The following is a 17,886-nucleotide window of genomic DNA, read 5'->3' as shown; positions in this document are numbered from 1 at the left end:
GTCACTATATGTGTGAAACTATAAGCACCTTATTTACAACATATGCATAATTGAAATATATTCAAGGCCGTGTAAAAGGTTTGAGACTACTGTTGTGGTCGATCTTTGAACCTAACAATAAAAGAATTTGCGATTTCAGAAAGAAGTTTATATTTTTCCTGGCCGTACATACTATACACAGTTTTGTTAAAGTGCTGCTAAGAAATTAAGTAATGGTAATAGACACTACTTGTTCTGAAAGGTTCCATCTATGGAATCTTATTGTCAGTATCAGCTGATATTCTGAGAAAGCAGAGAGAAACAACTCAACTTTAACCTTGTTGGCAGGTCTTGGAACAAGATCGCACATGTCGTGGTGTTGGACACCGCTGTTGAATGCAATCTTGTGCTCAAAATTATGTTATTGTTTGTTCAATTGTTAAAGAGTGTGACTTACGGGTTTGAGTGTGGATAATATAGTGTGTGTTATCCGTGTGATTGTTCAGTCGCGGGAACTTGACTGTTATTAAGTTAGTGCGCAAGTGCAGGTTAGAAATTTTTTTAACACCTTAATTTGTTCTTATTTTTTAACTTGCATGTATTTTAAAAAATTAATGATGTATTACAAAAGTATATTTGCAGGTGATATGTTAAGAGTAATTTCTTTGCCTTTCGTTTACTTTTTACTTGTATGCAATGCCGTAGAGAATGTGTTATGTTTGTATTGATTGTGGTAGGTATGGTATGAGAATTAACTTGATGTGCTAATTACGTTATTAAGAAGTAATGCATATTTGTTTTAAATTTAAACCGTTCTGCTTTAATTAATAGTACTTAAAATTAATAATTGACTACCAAAAATGCCATAACTGGAAATATTTCACTATAAAAAGCAGTTTTGTAGTGAAAAAACTTTCTTTTTTTTTTTTTTTTCATATTTCTTAATTATTTTACGTTGATTTCTAGTTTATTTGTAACTTGTGAATTTTATTAAAAGGGGGAAAAAAAGAGAATAATCCTGAAATATAGCTCCTTGCGATTTTCTTTAAAAAAAAGCAGGCCCTTTAAAAGAATCTGGGCTGGTAATTTGAACTGCTCTCCCCTCTCTTTGCAGCAATAAATATAAAAATTAAATAAACTCATCATATGCATACATATGATGAGTTTATTTATTTATTTTATCAGATATACTATTTCATGCATATTTAGATGTTATTAACTTTTACTTTGAAAATTTTTTAATAATAGTTCATAGGCTGGGACAAGCTAGCTCCCAATTGGTATATATTCTATAATTTAGGTATATCTCCTTCACATCCAATCCGCCCGACACGGCCCTACATTGTTTCAATGTAGAACCAGAACCGCCCGTAAACGGCCGAGATTGTAATCTTTTCTTCCCTCCCCATTAAGGTATGCAGTAGCACATGCACTTTTCCCAAATGTATTGTATCAGTTACTGCAGACAGCTTGTCCGACGATGTTTTCTTTATCTTTTGGTTGATCGTGACACTTTGTTGTTGATTCTTTTGTGGTACAGTGCGCTTTTAAGCTTTAAACAGCAATAAAAGAGCAGTTTAAAAATTTAAGGGTTACATTTATTTTTAAACAATTTATTCCTTCCTATAAAAATAACGGAGGTAAAAGTTTACAATTGGGTGCCCCTTGTTTTTTGGCGATTCTTTTTTGATGCCAAGATCGGTGCCAGGAAGACACAATTTCAAGATGGCCGCTACACAAAACCAAAATAAAAAGTCAAAGAATTGCATAAACTCTGTGTCCATGTACACATCGATCTGTTTTCACTTAAAAAAAATCCCAGAACTGCACAAACTAGGCATTGCGCACTGTTTAAATTTGTCCATGTACACATTAATCTATTTTTATTTTAAAAAAATCAGGAGGCTAAAGCAAAGTTACACTATCATGGTAACCAGAAATATGATTTCGTCCCCAAAATTTTACAAAAAATTGTCGCTAATCGAAGGGGCACCCAATTCTACACTAGAGCCATAATGGAAATACAGTCAGAAGTCGTTAATCTGGACTCGTCGGGACTTCGGCGATTCCGGATTATAGATCATCAGTTTAAATCTGGTAAGATGGCATGCAGAAATTATAAAATTAAAAATATGAAACCGTAATTTATGAAATAAAGAACAATTATGATCTAAAGGGTATCAAAATTTACAAAAAAAAAAAAAAAAAAAAAGCTTAATATTTATTTGTTTACTTTATTAAACATTTCTTTCAATGTAAGTTGTTTCGTTTTTTATGTGATAATACATTTTCTTTAATTCTATAAACAGACATAATTTCTTGTTCAGTTACAAAGTTCCGCTGTTCAAGTCCTATAATTGCTGTGTTGAGAATACCGGCTAATTTGTCAATCGAAATTTTTTCGTTTTCAATAACCTCTGTCACTTTCTTCGCTATCGGAAGCGAATTATAATGAGGAGGAATTTGATTTAAATCATATCAAAGACGGAGTACATCGAAATAAAATACTACATTTAGTAAGGAATTATAAGCCAAATAAAATAAAAACATCTGCCCTGAAGATAAGGATAGTGCTGACAGATCAACTTCCAATTCATTACGCGTCACAGCGTTAAAGATAACCAAAGTTTAGATAAACAAACGTTAAAGTTTAGATAAAGGATTATGCCTTTATCCATTTTTTGCAGCAATTCCACTTTTTGTTTAATGGGCTTCTAAACATACTATCACTTTGTAGATCCTTTACATATTAGTAAATATATATGAGAAATTCTATTTAACATAATCGAAAGTTCAAGCTTACTTTTATAAAATTGCTCTAGCAGTCTGCAAAAAATAATAAGCCGAATTCAATTCGAAGATTAAGGAACAACACAATCTGCAACATTAACTGAATTAGATAATTTTAGCTTACCTTATACCATCCGTTATACATTAAACGCGCATTCGTAAACGTATTTTGTGCGCACGCGTATTCACAGCCGTAAAGGTCGTCAAAACGACGCATGCGCAGAAAGTTTGTAGCTTTGAGGTCCGGATTATAGATCATTCTGGATTATGGGTGTCCGAATTAACAACTTTTGACTGTATACAAAATCTCAGTCGTGATCATAACAAAGCTGGAAAGGCTTGTTGATTTGAGCTTCAGAATAGTTTTATAAAGAACGGGGACAAAGGCTAATGGAATCTTTGTTAGAAAGTACAAAGGATGTCATTTTAAATCTTCACACCTATTTTCTATTTTCTGTGTTAATGGACAGGGAGGAGAAGAAATTGCTGGAAAAGTATTTCGGGCGGTTCGGGTATTTTGAGGATACAGCTTAGCGAAGGGTCTGGATTTCAAAGAGATATATTCCATAATTTAGGGATATAGGACAGGATTCTCAATCATCTGGACAGGATTCTCAATCATCTGAACAATCTGAAATGTCATAGGGGTGGTGGGCACATTTATTCTTTTCTTTTTTTGATCGAGTTCTTTATAAATAGGTACTAAATAGTACAGGTAAAAGTTTATGATATTTGACATTGTGTTTCGTAGGCCATTGCTTCATAATTAAGAGAGTACGATGATATTCCTACTCGTAAGTAATCATCAAGATGTTCATCTTTAAGATTTAGATCTGTACTTTGATTTTGTGACACTCATTGTTAAAAACAATGGTATTTGACATTTTTTTAATGAATAATCTGATCAAAATAACAAATTGGCTGGAATGCCTGGACCATACCTTCAGAGTGTGACAATACCGATCGAACCTGGATGTCTGTCAACACCATTTAAAATTATTAACATATGAATAAATAATTTTTTAAATGTGCTTATGAAAACTCTTTAATTAATTAGTAACTATAAAAATTTTTAGTAGCATCTTAAAGTAATATTTTTATTGTGGTTGCACAGTAGTAGTAGACACGTTGATGGGTGCAATGATGCTGAGGATCCATGATATAGAGTTTTGGAATATTTGCAGTAACTTGTGCTTCTTTTTCAATATTTTTCATGGGGTCCACTTATGGCCAACACTTAGCCATGGGTATTTTTTGAGGTCATTTCTAAGTATAGTTGTAAGTATCTCTTATGAAGTCTTCCTTGTAGGCATTCGTCTTCATATGTAGATAATCCTTTTGTGCTGCGAGGTATTTTAGTAGAGAAACCAGTATTGCTCATCTGAAAATTATTATGTAATTAACATGTCATATATAACATGTAAAAATATATATATACTATATGTTGAATGAAACCTGATATGTTGCTTAGTTACTAATTTATATGTTTAAATAGATGTTATGTATCGCAAGTAACCAATAATTAATCTAATGACAACAAGTGAACGTACATGTATCAGTTTTTAACAGAAGTTTCCTGTAACTGCAAATATCGTCTGCATGAACAGTTTGCTTTGGTGTGTTTAATCATATTTTGCCAAACGATTTTTGGCATTTGAAAGAAAGAAGGAGATTGCTTTAAAGCACTGTGTGTAATTTGTAAAAAAAAATATCGTTATCATTAAGTACAAGGTGTTTGAAATGGAACTATCATGCTACCAGGTTAGAACCATCGGTAAAAGCGCAGAATAGGCTGCATCAACAAAGTTCAGTATGAGGAGCTGCGTGACGTCATTAAATGGGTGGGACTAAGCTTATGACGTCACAATGTAGTCTCGCATTTACACTACGTGTACTTTCTATTTTCTCTTAAAAATAACAATAATAAATTGTTTATTATTGTAAATTAATATCAAATTCCTTACTTTTAATTTACATTTATAACATTTAAGTTTAGGCGTTACTGATAATAAGTATAATAAATCGTTTATAAAATTACCATGATACAGTGAGCGAATTCTACCAATTATTAAAACGATAAACAACGTCGCAGTCTCTAATAGTTGTAGAGCTTCAATATTAAATTATTATTTTTTTATTAATTTTTTTTATTTATACAAATAAACTATTTTTTTTTAATTTAAATTCATATTGTGGAACATTTCAATTTTATCATTTTTACAAATTACCTTCTTGCTACGTAACGACATAATTCCTTACATACCAATAATTAGACAATTTTCATTATTTCTAAAAATTTTAAACTTTACGTTAATAAAAAAAGAATATTTTTTATTGCATATGAACATCATTACACAGCTTTCATATCAGTTTCTAAAATTCCTAAATCACGCTATATTCTGTGCAGGCATGCTAGAATTCTACGCATTAATAAATAAAAAAAATCTAATTTCTCAGAATGAAAGAAAATAATATAATAAAATAAATACTACAAACTTGGAACACTAAGCAATGCTTCACATACGCACACACACACATATTATTTGCAATTACGATACCAAACACTACGTATTAAAATATGAGGTAAACGTTACTTCAAGCGTTAAGGTTTACAGTTTTGCTACTGTTGAGTCGATCGTCGGACTATCCATATATATCGTAAATCGGAAAGCGTTATAAACATATCAAAAAACAAAAAATTAAAAATACAATTTAAATGAAAAATTATGTCTTAAATATAATTCACAATTAAAACAACAATACAAGTTTAAAATACACAAACGATATGTTAAACATTGCACATAAATAAAGTCACATTACTCCTCGACATCACGCACAACCTCGTTTTCCCTTTTACACAACGATCAGTATTCGCTCGAAAAACATTAAAGAATTCCACAAACTCGGTGTCCTTGTGCTCATTTATCTATTTTCACTTGAAGAAAAATCAGACAATTGCTCAAACTCGGCATTGCCCACCACATTGGCTTTGCCCATGTGCACATCGATCTATTTTCACTTAAAAAAACATTCCAGAGTTGCACAAACACGGCATTGCCCACCACATTGGATTTGCCCATGTGCACATCGACCTATTTTCACTTAAAAAAACATCCCAGAATTGCACAAACTCGGCATCGCGCACAAACTCGGCATTGCGCACCACATTGGCTTTTCCCATGTGCACATCGATCTATTTTCAATTGAAAAAACATCCCAGAGTTGCACAAACTCGGCATTGCGCATCACATTTGATTTGCCCATGTGCACATCGACCTATTTTCACTTAAAAAAACATCCCAGAATTGCACAAATTTGGCATCGCGCACAAACTCGGCATTGCGCACCACATTGGCTTTTCCCATGTGCACATCGATCTATTTTCACTTAAAAAAACATCCCAGAGTTGCACAAACTCGGCATTGCGCACCACATTGGCTTTTCCCATGTGCACATCGATCTATTTTCACTTAAAAAACATCCCAGAGTTGCACAAACTCGGCATTGCGCACCACATTGGATTTGCCCATGTGCACATCCATCTATTTTCACTTAAAAAAACATCCCAGAATTGCACAAACTCGGCATCGCGCACAAACTCGGCATTGCGCACCACATTGGATTTGCCCATGTGCACATCGACCTATTTTCACTTAAAAAAAATCCCAGAATTGCACAAACTCGGCATCGCGCACCACATTGGCTTTGCCCATGTGCACATCGATCTATTTTCACTTAAAAAAACATCCCAGAATTGCACAAACTCGGCATCGCGCACAAACTCGGCATCGCGCACCACATTGGCTTTTCCCATGTGCACATCGATCTATTTTCACTTAAAAAAACATCCCAGAGTTGCACAAACTCGGCATTGCGCACCACATTGGATTTGCCCATGTGCACATCGACCTATTTTCACTTAAAAAAAATCCCAGAATTGCACAAATATGGCATAGCGCACCACATTGGCTTTGCCCATGTGCACATCAACCTATTTTCACTTAAAAAAACATCCCAGAATTGCACAAACTCGGCATTGCACACCACATTGGCTTTGCCCATGTGCACATCGATCTATTTTCACTTAAAAAAACATCCCAGAGTTGCACAAACTCTGCATTGCGCACCACATGGCTTTGCCCATGTGCACATCCATCTATTTTCACTTAAAAAAACATCCCAGAATTGCACAAACTCGGCATCGCGCACAAACTCGGCATTGCGCACCACATTGGATTTGCCCATGTGCACATCGACCTATTTTCACTTAAAAAAAATCCCAGAATTGCACAAACTCGGCATCGCGCACCACATTGGCTTTGCCCATGTGCACATCGATCTATTTTCACTTAAAAAAACATCCCAGAATTGCACAAACTCGGCATCGCGCACAAACTCGGCATCGCGCACCACATTGGCTTTTCCCATGTGCACATCGATCTATTTTCACTTAAAAAAACATCCCAGAGTTGCACAAACTCGGCATTGCGCACCACATTGGATTTGCCCATGTGCACATCGACCTATTTTCACTTAAAAAAAATCCCAGAATTGCACAAATATGGCATAGCGCACCACATTGGCTTTGCCCATGTGCACATCAACCTATTTTCACTTAAAAAAACATCCCAGAATTGCACAAACTCGGCATTGCACACCACATTGGCTTTGCCCATGTGCACATCGATCTATTTTCACTTAAAAAAACATCCCAGAGTTGCACAAACTCTGCATTGCGCACCACATGGCTTTGCCCATGTGCACATCGATCTATTTTCACTTAAAAAACATCCCAGAATTGCACAAATTTGGCATAGCGCACCACATTGGCTTTGCCCATGTGCACATCAACCTATTTTCACTTAAAAAAACATCCCAGAATTGCACAAACTCGGCATTGCGCACCACATTTCTGGATCTTTAAAACTCAAGCTATGATTGACTTTCAGGTGCGCATACCCTTCGAACTCGAGACAGTCGTACGCTTTCCAACAATCGGATATAATAATCGATCCTGGTAGAACATTCTCTTTAATGATTTCTAGCAATGTTTCGGCACCTCTGTTTTCAACAACTCTAAAGACGCATTTATCTGTTCCTCTCTCAGCCAAACCAAAAACCCATTTTCCTTCGACTCTTTTACCTCTATGATACTTTTGCTTGCTAAACTTGCTTTCGTCGATTTCGACAATGACACCTTCCCCACCCAACTTAACATTCTCCTTCAAACATAACTCCATGCATACTTCTCTACAAAAACTTTTCCAATCTGTCACCGTATTTTTAGCAATACGTAATTCCGTTCGTATAAAATCATTCCCGCACTTACCCAACCACATATAGGTAACTCGCAAAACATCACACATGCTCAATTTACTCTTCGCAAACCAGGAGTTCTTTCGAATTGATCTTGAAATTCGATGCCTACATTCGCCTCCAGTAACTCTGCACATCCACTAAAAACCGTCTATACGGTTTTTTCGCTCTACTAGTTTCATATTTGTTCCACAAATCGGGCACTTATACGATATTGCAATCAAACCTTTCTCCATACACCACTCAATAACACATTTTTTATCTCTTCGCTCCAACTGATAAAAGAAATCCAGATTCAAATACTCATCCATTCTGCAGTAAGCACCGAATTAAACACACTCATGAATAATCAAAACATTCTTTAAGCAAAAAAGACAGACAGACAGACAAAGTAGACAGATGTCTTGTTTTGCACCCGCTAAGTCTTTCTGCACCGATGGGCGAAAAATCAAGCATAGGTGCGAAGGAAAGGTATATAGAAAGAGGGGCAATTTCGTATTTGAGGAGAGTAAAAAGGAACTTCGTACATCTTGTACGAGTTCAAAAGGCCAGGAAGGAAAGATGGGACAAAATAAAATTTAAAATAAATGGCCCAAAAATAATAGAGGGAAAAAGAAAAAAAAAAAAAAAAAGGGCCTATAGAAAGAAAAGGAAAAGAAGTAGAAAATATCCTAAAATACGATTGTGTCCATGAGTGTAGTTAAAAGGAGAAGAAACTGTCTTCATTTACAATAAATAGTGTCTCACAGGTGTGTTTGTGTAGTGAGTGTGTTTGGTAATGGTGAATAGATGTGTTACTGGGGAAAAAACAAATATTGACGGTGCTAAAATGCTTCGTATCAAGGTATTTAGCATGGAATATAAAGTAATATGTACGCTTGCATCCTGAGATATCAACAAAGGTCATCAAACAAAAGTATATATTAATTTAACCAAAGTAACTTATGCTACTTTCATTCTCAACATTTTCATACATTTTTCAAAAAGCAGCAGCAGACTAACAACATAGAACCATATACAATACAAGACCACAACCGCATACACCCAAAAAAATAAATAAATAAATAAATAAAATATGTATATATATTTATGTGTGTAAATTACTGAGTATATGTATTAAAAACACAAATTAAACAGTATTTATTAATTTAACTATCATAATTTATTACAAGATTAATTATTTTACTATCATAATTTATTACTAGTTAAATAATGTTAATATAACACAATGAGGCACACTGTTATTTATATAAGCTCATAGTTCTAAAAATTCATTTAAGGCGGTGAAGAATAAACCATCCCTTACATATGGACATTTAACAGACAGCAAAGAACAGTATGAGAAAAAATCGGTGAGGTATAATATTATTTAAAGGCGAAACTATATTCAAGCGATCTAAAAAGAAAAGAGAATCCAGAAGATCCGAGAGGGAAATAGCGCGATGCCCAAATTATCCCTCTCATCCCCAAATTTTCCCTCTCTCGAGATTCCTTAAGGGCTTTGTAAGTGTTGACAGACGTGAACTGATAACGCTGGCGTCTGTTTCGAGTTGATACACAAAGGAAGCCACAAGCAATGGCAATTTCAAGTATTTTTTAATGCTTTAAACTGATGAAAAATTAAGATTTATTGATTTAAAGGCACTTATTTATAGAAATTTGATTTAGTTTAGATGAAAGAAAAGTACTTATCTTAGAATTCCAGGCTTTTGGAGTATATCCTTACATTGTCCGCTGTTTTATTCTCGTCAACATCGGAGCCGAAATTCATTGGAATGATATAGGTTTTGTAGGGGAAAAATAAACATTTTTCAAAGAAATTTAATTGATAATCACCAAGAGGAAAGGAAAAATTTTCACTTTTTTACGGAGCGCAGCTATCGTGCTGCCGCTTGCCTCGGTGATCACACCAATCCTTCTTTAAGCAAAAGAATTCTTTTCTGTATTTTCAGAAGTTACGGTTATAATTTTTAATTCATGCATTCAATATTTTCAATCGTTTGCTAATGATCGTTTTCAATCGTTTGGTATCTTAATAATACATTTGTGAGAGATAATTCGTTGCGCTAAATGCTAACAATACCACACAACACACAAAAGTAGATTTACAATTTAAAAAATCTCGCACAGAACATTATAAACCTACTATTTCAAATCAGTTAAAATATAATATAAGTTTTCTTTAAATACGAAGCTATAGCATACTTATAACTTGTTTTGAAGAAGAGGTGTAACCAATATTACGTCATAAAAAGGCGTGTCCAAGCATAAGAGAAGTAAACACAGCATCGACTGATGCAGCCTATTCTGCGATTTAGCCGAACCATCATTTACTTTCAGTTCTGTTGCAAAAGTTCAGCTACAGAATGTCCCCAAATAATGTGTACAGCTTTAGGTGCTAATATTATTATCATATGATATTATGAAGGTTTGTTACCAAAAGTTCAAAAACAAGGACTATGGCATTCAAGCAGAGTGCTTCGGCTTCAGATATGTGCCTGCATTATAAGCTTTATATTCACCTACTTTGGCACAGTTAAATTTTCATTTTCCTGCATTGTTGTCCCTATTTTAAATCTGTTGATATCATAAAATAAGTCACTGAAGGGTCTGGCATAAGTACACTGTAGTTAGAGAGGAGTATAATAAATACTGACCCATAAATTGAGATATCTTGTGTTTTATAAAATAATTCCTAAAATGTTTTGATTGCAGTTATCTAAAAGTATAACAAAATAAACAAATTATTAGTTACTTCAGTATTTGCATTTCAAAAGATGAAAGTAAGTAAATTTAATAAATACAGAATATATACTGAAATGCAAATGTCATATTTAGAGAATATAATGAAATATATTTATATACTAGCAACTTCGCTGCCAGCCTTCGTCTGGCTTTTAAATGTACCGGAAAAATGGCTGAAGGGAACAGCAAACGTTTAATTAAAAAACTGCGTAGAATTTTACTCTGCTGAACAACTTCATAAAAAAAAGTTATTACATATAGCAAAATTACAATGAAATAAGCAATGTCCCTTAATACAAATATTAATTATCCTAATAAATAAATTAACCAACTTCCCTTTGCAAAATCTTAAGAATTCAAATGGTATAAAGGAGGTTAAGAATTTTATTTCCTAAAAAAATCACTCAAAACTTTTCAATATCTTAAAAACAGTGAAATGAGCAATAAATAACATAAAAGAATACAAAAAACAAAAAATTCTGAAAAGCAAAAAAATATATACTGAAATGCAAATGTCATATTTAGAGAATATAATGAAATATATTAATGATATTTTATCTTATATTTTCACAAGAGCAAAAAATTGCAATGAAATAAGCTATATCCCTTAATACAAATATTAATTATCCTAATAAAAAAATTAACCAACTTTCCGTTGAAGAAAAAAGATCATGCAAAACTTTTCAATATCTTACAAACAGTGAAATAGGCAAAAAATAACATGAAAGCAACTCAAAAAACATAAAATTCGCACAGAATTTTACTCTGCAGAACAACTTTATAAAAGAAATCAATAAAAATGTATTATATATATATATATAAATGACAATGAAATATGCCAGTCTCTTAAAAACAGTAACATAAGAAATACGATGAAAAATTGTTGCCAAACCCATATTTCTAAAAGAATGAAACTATTCAAAATGATGCGACTTCATAAAAAATCTATCAACAACAATAAGACAGAAAAATTGTTGCCAAAATCACATTTTTTTAAAGATGTGAGAAGTGTACTCGGAAGCTTCATTTAAAAAAATTTTTAAAAATACAAAATATTATCATTTTTCCAAAATTCTTTTTGTAAAAGCAGTCACAAGGATGAAAGTTTAACGTGTCCAAAAATCAAAGAAAAATAAGCTATACATTTTTAAAAATAAAGTTTTTTAGAAAAAATCCCGTTGAAAAGATGTTAAGCTCCCTTTGTTAAATAAATTCGTATTTAATCGATTTATTGGAACACGAAATTTATTTTAAGTTCGTAAAATAGCTAAGTGCCTACGTTTTATGACGATGTGAAAATGAAGTGTGTAGAGTAAAATCTCGCTTCCCTATAGCCCATTATGTCTCAAAATGATGAAATTTCATCACAAAACCTAAAATTAAAAAAATTCTAATTTGAATTTCGAAAAAATCGTTTCGAGGTGCACTGGCTCTTGTCTAGATGCATGCACCTATGTACCAAATTTCATAGCTATGGGTCTATTAGCTTATGCGCAGCGTGAACGAAAGACGCACACACACATACAGACAGACTCGTTCTTTTATTATATGTAGAGATATGGGGAGAGCGACGGCTTCTTCGGAACTGCATTTGATTGGGAAGAAACATATAATTCAGATCCTGAGAAGCTGTATTGCCACGGACGCGTGCAAAATAAAACTGAAAGCTTCATCTTTAGTAGCATATTTTTAATGCATAAATTCAGTTAAATAAGAAGTAAGATGTTGACTAGCAATTTTGTGGTTATTCTTATTCTACATAACAAGACCTCTAATTTTTTTTCATAATGTATGTGTAATTTTCGATTGTGTCAGATCTATCAAATTATATTATGATTTAAATGCAATATTCAAGTCTAGCAATTCAAAAACTCCTATTACACTCTTTTTAACTGTCAGTAGCGTTACTTCTAATTTTTTGCTGTTTAATTAGTAACATTAAGGCAGTTTCTTTTATATTTACATAATACAAACTTGAAAATATGAAAGAAATTTAGCAGCGATTTGTTGAGTCTCACAATTAACAATAAAAGTGTTCTTTGTGTCAAAATATTTGGTAATATCTTACACTTTCTATGAAAGCAGTTGGTGGACTTACAAATGTTCCACATTTTCTAATTTTGTAAACTTACTAGATGAAAAGTTATAAAATGGTATATAAATTCTTTTAGTTCTAAATTATAGTTGTAAATAAATTTTATATGCATATTTAGTTCACGCATTTTAACTTTGCTTATTTCAGGAAATGGCTATGGTGCTAACTCCAATTTTAAAAAATACTGTGTCAGGTAATTTGAAAGAGATTTCTGGTGGTGCAAGGGTGAAATTCAACCTTCCTGATGACCAGGAAAGTATAATTACCTACCTGAAGGAACCTGGTGATGAATCATATTCTGAGAAATTAAATTCTGTGATTAAAACAATTTCATCACCTAATACAGATGTAAGTTGTTTCTCTTTGTACTATAGTCTTAACATTTCTATATTTATACTGTTTTATGTAAATAGTTAATTTTTCAGCTGTTTTTGATTTTTATTTTTCAAAAATTTGAATGCTTAATATTCATTTAAATGAACTTACATTCTCAGTCTGGTAGTTAAATAATGAGAATAATTATTGGAGAAGTCAAACAACAAAATCAGTGCAATGGCTGTAAATTACACTGATTCTTGTTGTTTAACTGGTGTGCTATTTTAACCTGAATGAGTTTATAAAAAAATAATAACAGGCAAAACCATTACGTATGTTATATTCAAGATATGGCTTTTGTTTCAATATACCGATGGGCATAGCATGACAAAACCTGGGACAACATATGTAGGTCTAAGGCTTACATTCATAGGATTGAAGTATAAATTGACTGTGTAAGACCAACCTGACATAGAATTAACATTCATATAAAAGTGACACTAGTTACCAGTATAAAATTGAAATGAGAAAAAAGAAAATGGGGTAAATGTAAGTAAAAGGGGTACTTCTTGGGCCCCAAGCATATTCAGATATGCGCCAAAATCTCAGTTATAATTTCATCAAGGTTGTAAAGTGCAAATGTTAAAATAAACAAAATATATAATAATAACAATAATACTAGCATGTTATTTCCTAAAAATATTTTTAAAGAATCCTTGTTATTTTTTTTATCGCATGTAATTGTTCCAGTCAGCTGCAGTACTTTCACACGTATTAAGCTATTTGTTACACGTCAACTCTATCTGCCCAAGAATCCATAAATCTAATAGCAGTGATGGATACATTCTGGAACTGCTGAACCATTTTCCGACATGAAGGCCATTCTTCCTTTTCCAATTTTTAATATTGCACAAGCAATGGTTTCAGCGTTAACATTGTGGCCATTTTCACATACTTGTTTGTCAGGTAAAAGACCTTTTTCATAAAAAAATAAGAGATCTGTCTCATAACTTGGTAAATTAAAGTTTGTTAACTTCATATTCACAAATCAAAAAGCAATTAATATTTTTAAATAAATGATAAAAATTCGAAACCTTTTTCAAAAATGAATCGTATAAAAACATGTGGCAAGAGCAAAAGTGTAACACGATGCTAATATACGATTACGTGGTGAGGTATAAGAACATGTAAGCAGTGCTAATGTACGATCACGTGGTGAGGTATAAAAACACTCAGCCAGATTTTGGAGAGATATCTTGGTTGAATGGCAATTAAATCTCGGGGGGGGGGGATCTATAACAAAGAAATACTGTAAAAGAATTAATATGCACATTTGTCATCTTCACAGACATTGGTGCATAGGGTCAACACTTCTTCTCCTTCAATGGCCAGACAGCCCAGGATGGGCCCTTGCCTTCCTCAGAATCGAATTCCAAGATCTTCTATCCTCCAATATCGTCAGCAAATGCAAAAATCTGAACAGACTTGTTAAAGTTAGTTCCACAAGTATTAATGTTGGAGTCATTTATGATTTTTTGGAGGGCAAGGTTAAAAAGCAAGCAGGCCAGTGCATTTCTTTGTCTGAGCCCATTTGAAACAATAGGCTCTGAGAGATTATTCTGAATTTTAACCCTAAGTTTTGTCTCAGTAAGAGTAATGGTGACCAAATTTATAAGTTTTTCAGGTATTGCAAATTCTCTCATAGCTAGGGGTCAACACTAGCACATCTATAACATGGCATAAGACATGCACTAGCATGACAGCGACATGATGTAGGCTAATACCAGCATAAGGTAAATGCATTGATGACACTAACAAGCTGTGTGCATAAGCAGTAGAGAAGAATTTGATTAAACGTTTATTTTTTAGGGTTCTCACATAGGACCAACATCAGCATAAAATCGTTTTTCAACTGCTTTGTCGATCCTGTACTAGCAGAGAAGCTGTCGTTTCTATGCAGCATTGATCCTATGCTGTGATCCATTCTTAAGCTGTTCTCACGGTCCTTTGTGTATCATCAACATTATTGATGGGATGTCCTTTAACCCTTTGAAGGGCACCGGTTGTTTGTCATTTTTTAACCTTGAAAAAAATGAAAATTTATCTACAACAAAAGCTGTAATTGTAAGTTTCTAGTGTTTCTTTTCAATTCTAAATGGCAGTACCACTCTATGAATACTCAATATTTTGCAGTTATGAAATTAATATACCTCGTTCCAAGGTATCATATTTGAAGATTTATAAATTTTTTGGAGGGAAAGAAAAAATACAAAATCTGTAAATATATGACATACACTTGCTGAACCTTTTATATTTACTGCATTTCAATCAAAACTGATAATTAAAAGATTATGTATACGTTTTTAATACTGGTATTAAGAACCAAGCATGTTTCGTTTGTCTCTATTTAGTTAAAATTTTAATTTCAGCACTTCACCCTTTCCCAAGAGAAAGAGTCATCGATTTCAAAATTGCCCTCTGGGATCAAAATTTTACGCAATTGTAGGGGTTAAATGTGGCATGTTAGCCCCCAAAAGACACCCGTTGCTTCATGTTTTCCAAAATCCTAGAATCCAATGAAAATGAAAGGAGATGATTGACAACTGATTTGTCATTCCCAAGTCATGCCTTCTTTCCCTTTGTGTGGTGTGATAAGATCACACAAAGAAAAAGCTGACTTAAAAATATGGGAGATGGAAGTGCACTTAAGGTCTATCTCTTAGTGTAATCACAAAAACTGCTGATTTGAAAGCATGCTTTTATTCTTATCGTCTTTGTTAATTTCAGATGAAGACTAAAGAAAGCAAGAGAAACTTAGGGTTGGGTTACAAATAGGTTGTTTTTGAAATAAATTTCACAGTTGGGGAAATGAGGGAAAATATTTCTAAGGCCCGTTTTAGATGCAAAGTAGAATTTATCCAAAAGTTGAAAAGGAGGCCAAAGGGGTTGAAAATTGAAATAAAAGCTTTGAGGTGCATAAAATAATAAAATTGTTTAACAACGATTCTTCCTGGACAAAAAGATATATTACAACCCATATTTACAAAAAATAAAAAAGAGAGCCCTTACGGTTCTCAATAATCTAAAGTGTGTGTGCGTGGGGGGGATTCTTGGTATCATAGTATGAACACATGGTTTTTTTACATATTATCTAAAGCATAAAATATGACTTCAGAAATGCAACATACTTTCTCATTTGAGTCGTGTATCATTTTAAAATTCTTTTCATTTTTCGGCTGTTATATCTCTTTATAATATTATACTAGTTCATTTGCAGCATGATACGATTTAAGCATGCTGTGTCATATTTACTAATTTTTTTATAAAATAATAATATTGAATTTAAATCAAGTTCAAAAGCTTTTTACCCATATTTTACATAAGCATGTTCAGCCGGTTTGCATCATCAAAGTGCATAAAAACATAAATTTTATTTTTAAAATTTTAAATTTCTACCGAAATTTTAAAAGTTTTTGACTTTAGACATACATAACTATATAACTATATCCAAGCACCCATCTCTACAGATGCACATCAAAAGTATGCAAAATTAATTAAAAAAACAAAAATTAACAATTGGCAGCTAGCTACCTGGAAAAAAAATGTCTTAGAGGGGCGGCAGTATAAAATATATATCGGCTCTCAAAATTTAGGATTTCGCTCTAGATTTTTTTAAGTCTCAATTTTGTGTCCTTAGGGTTCATAAGTTATAGTTCATGCAAAATTTTATCACAGTTTAAATTATTTTATATACTGCCCCTCAAAGGGTTAAATGGTAACTTCAATTTTGAGGGGAAAAAAAAAAAAACAGATAATAATAACAGAAAGACAAATCTGGAAAGTAGGATTTATTATGCACATGTTTTTTAATCAAAATTTCTTGTATAACTACTCCTTGTTAAGACTGCATTATCATTAATAAGAAGAAGTATAGAAAGGTGGCTTTCATAATCATTACGCTTGAAAATTTCTGCCAGCTTTTAATGTATCACATTTTGGGTTGGATATATATTCCATATGGGGCTGTGAGCTGTTTTCCCATCATTAGCTGTGATAATAAAGAATGAATTGTCTTTTTTGATATTTTCATTTAATCATTCTCAAAATCCTGTCCATTTTTTTCATATAGACACACATCTTTTTCTTTTTTTTTTTATTTGGAGGGGGCAGGGAGTTGGTTCATTTTAATTCCATCTAAGAAGAAGATTCTCTTTAACTCTCTAACTTTAAGGTTCTGTTAACTAAAATATATAATAACTGCAATTTTACCCATGTTGCATTGATTTTTTTTTTTTTTCATCTAAATTTTGAACTACTAATGCTTTACTAATGTTTCGGCATCAAATGTTTACTGACTAGGAAAGTTTTTTTTTTATTCTTTATTTATTGCAGAATACGCTTCTTCTGAAATGGATTAAAGAGTTTAAGGACAGTATTCTATTTCTTAGCAGAGAAAATAATCGCATCATTTCTGCTTTGTTGGTAAGTATATTTATTTTTCATTGAAACTTTATTTTATTAAACACTTGAGTATTTATATGAACCATTTAAGTGAAAAATTTTCTGGTGTATATGCTAAAAGTGTGGAATAAAATGCATACTTTTTTTGGGGGGGTAGGGGGAATAATAGAAATCATTATAATTAA

The 17,886-nt window shown here is 32.7% G+C and overlaps 1 protein-coding gene across 1 annotated transcript in view; it reads left to right on the top strand.

Annotated features, from left to right (window-relative positions):
* The first annotated feature begins 312 nt into the window (after positions 1-312).
* Positions 313-17,886, top strand: part of Tif-IA (RNA polymerase I-specific transcription initiation factor RRN3 homolog Tif-IA) — a 42,509-nt gene continuing 24,935 nt past the window's right edge. Inside the window, exons 1-3 of the mRNA XM_035357635.2 lie at positions 313-527; positions 13,073-13,273; positions 17,633-17,722. Of these exons, the coding sequence (XP_035213526.1) occupies positions 13,076-13,273; positions 17,633-17,722 (288 nt within the window). The 5' untranslated portion in view covers positions 313-527; positions 13,073-13,075. The remainder of the gene's footprint in view (positions 528-13,072; positions 13,274-17,632; positions 17,723-17,886) is intronic.

This window comes from Stegodyphus dumicola, chromosome 3, assembly GCF_044657685.1.
Source record: "Stegodyphus dumicola isolate Sdum_Otavi_A_Nest chromosome 3, ASM4465768v1".
NCBI classification, from domain to species: Eukaryota; Metazoa; Arthropoda; class Arachnida; order Araneae; family Eresidae; genus Stegodyphus; species Stegodyphus dumicola.
The sequence above is the reverse complement of the archived record's forward strand: the minus strand, read 5'-3'. Positions and strand labels throughout refer to the sequence as shown.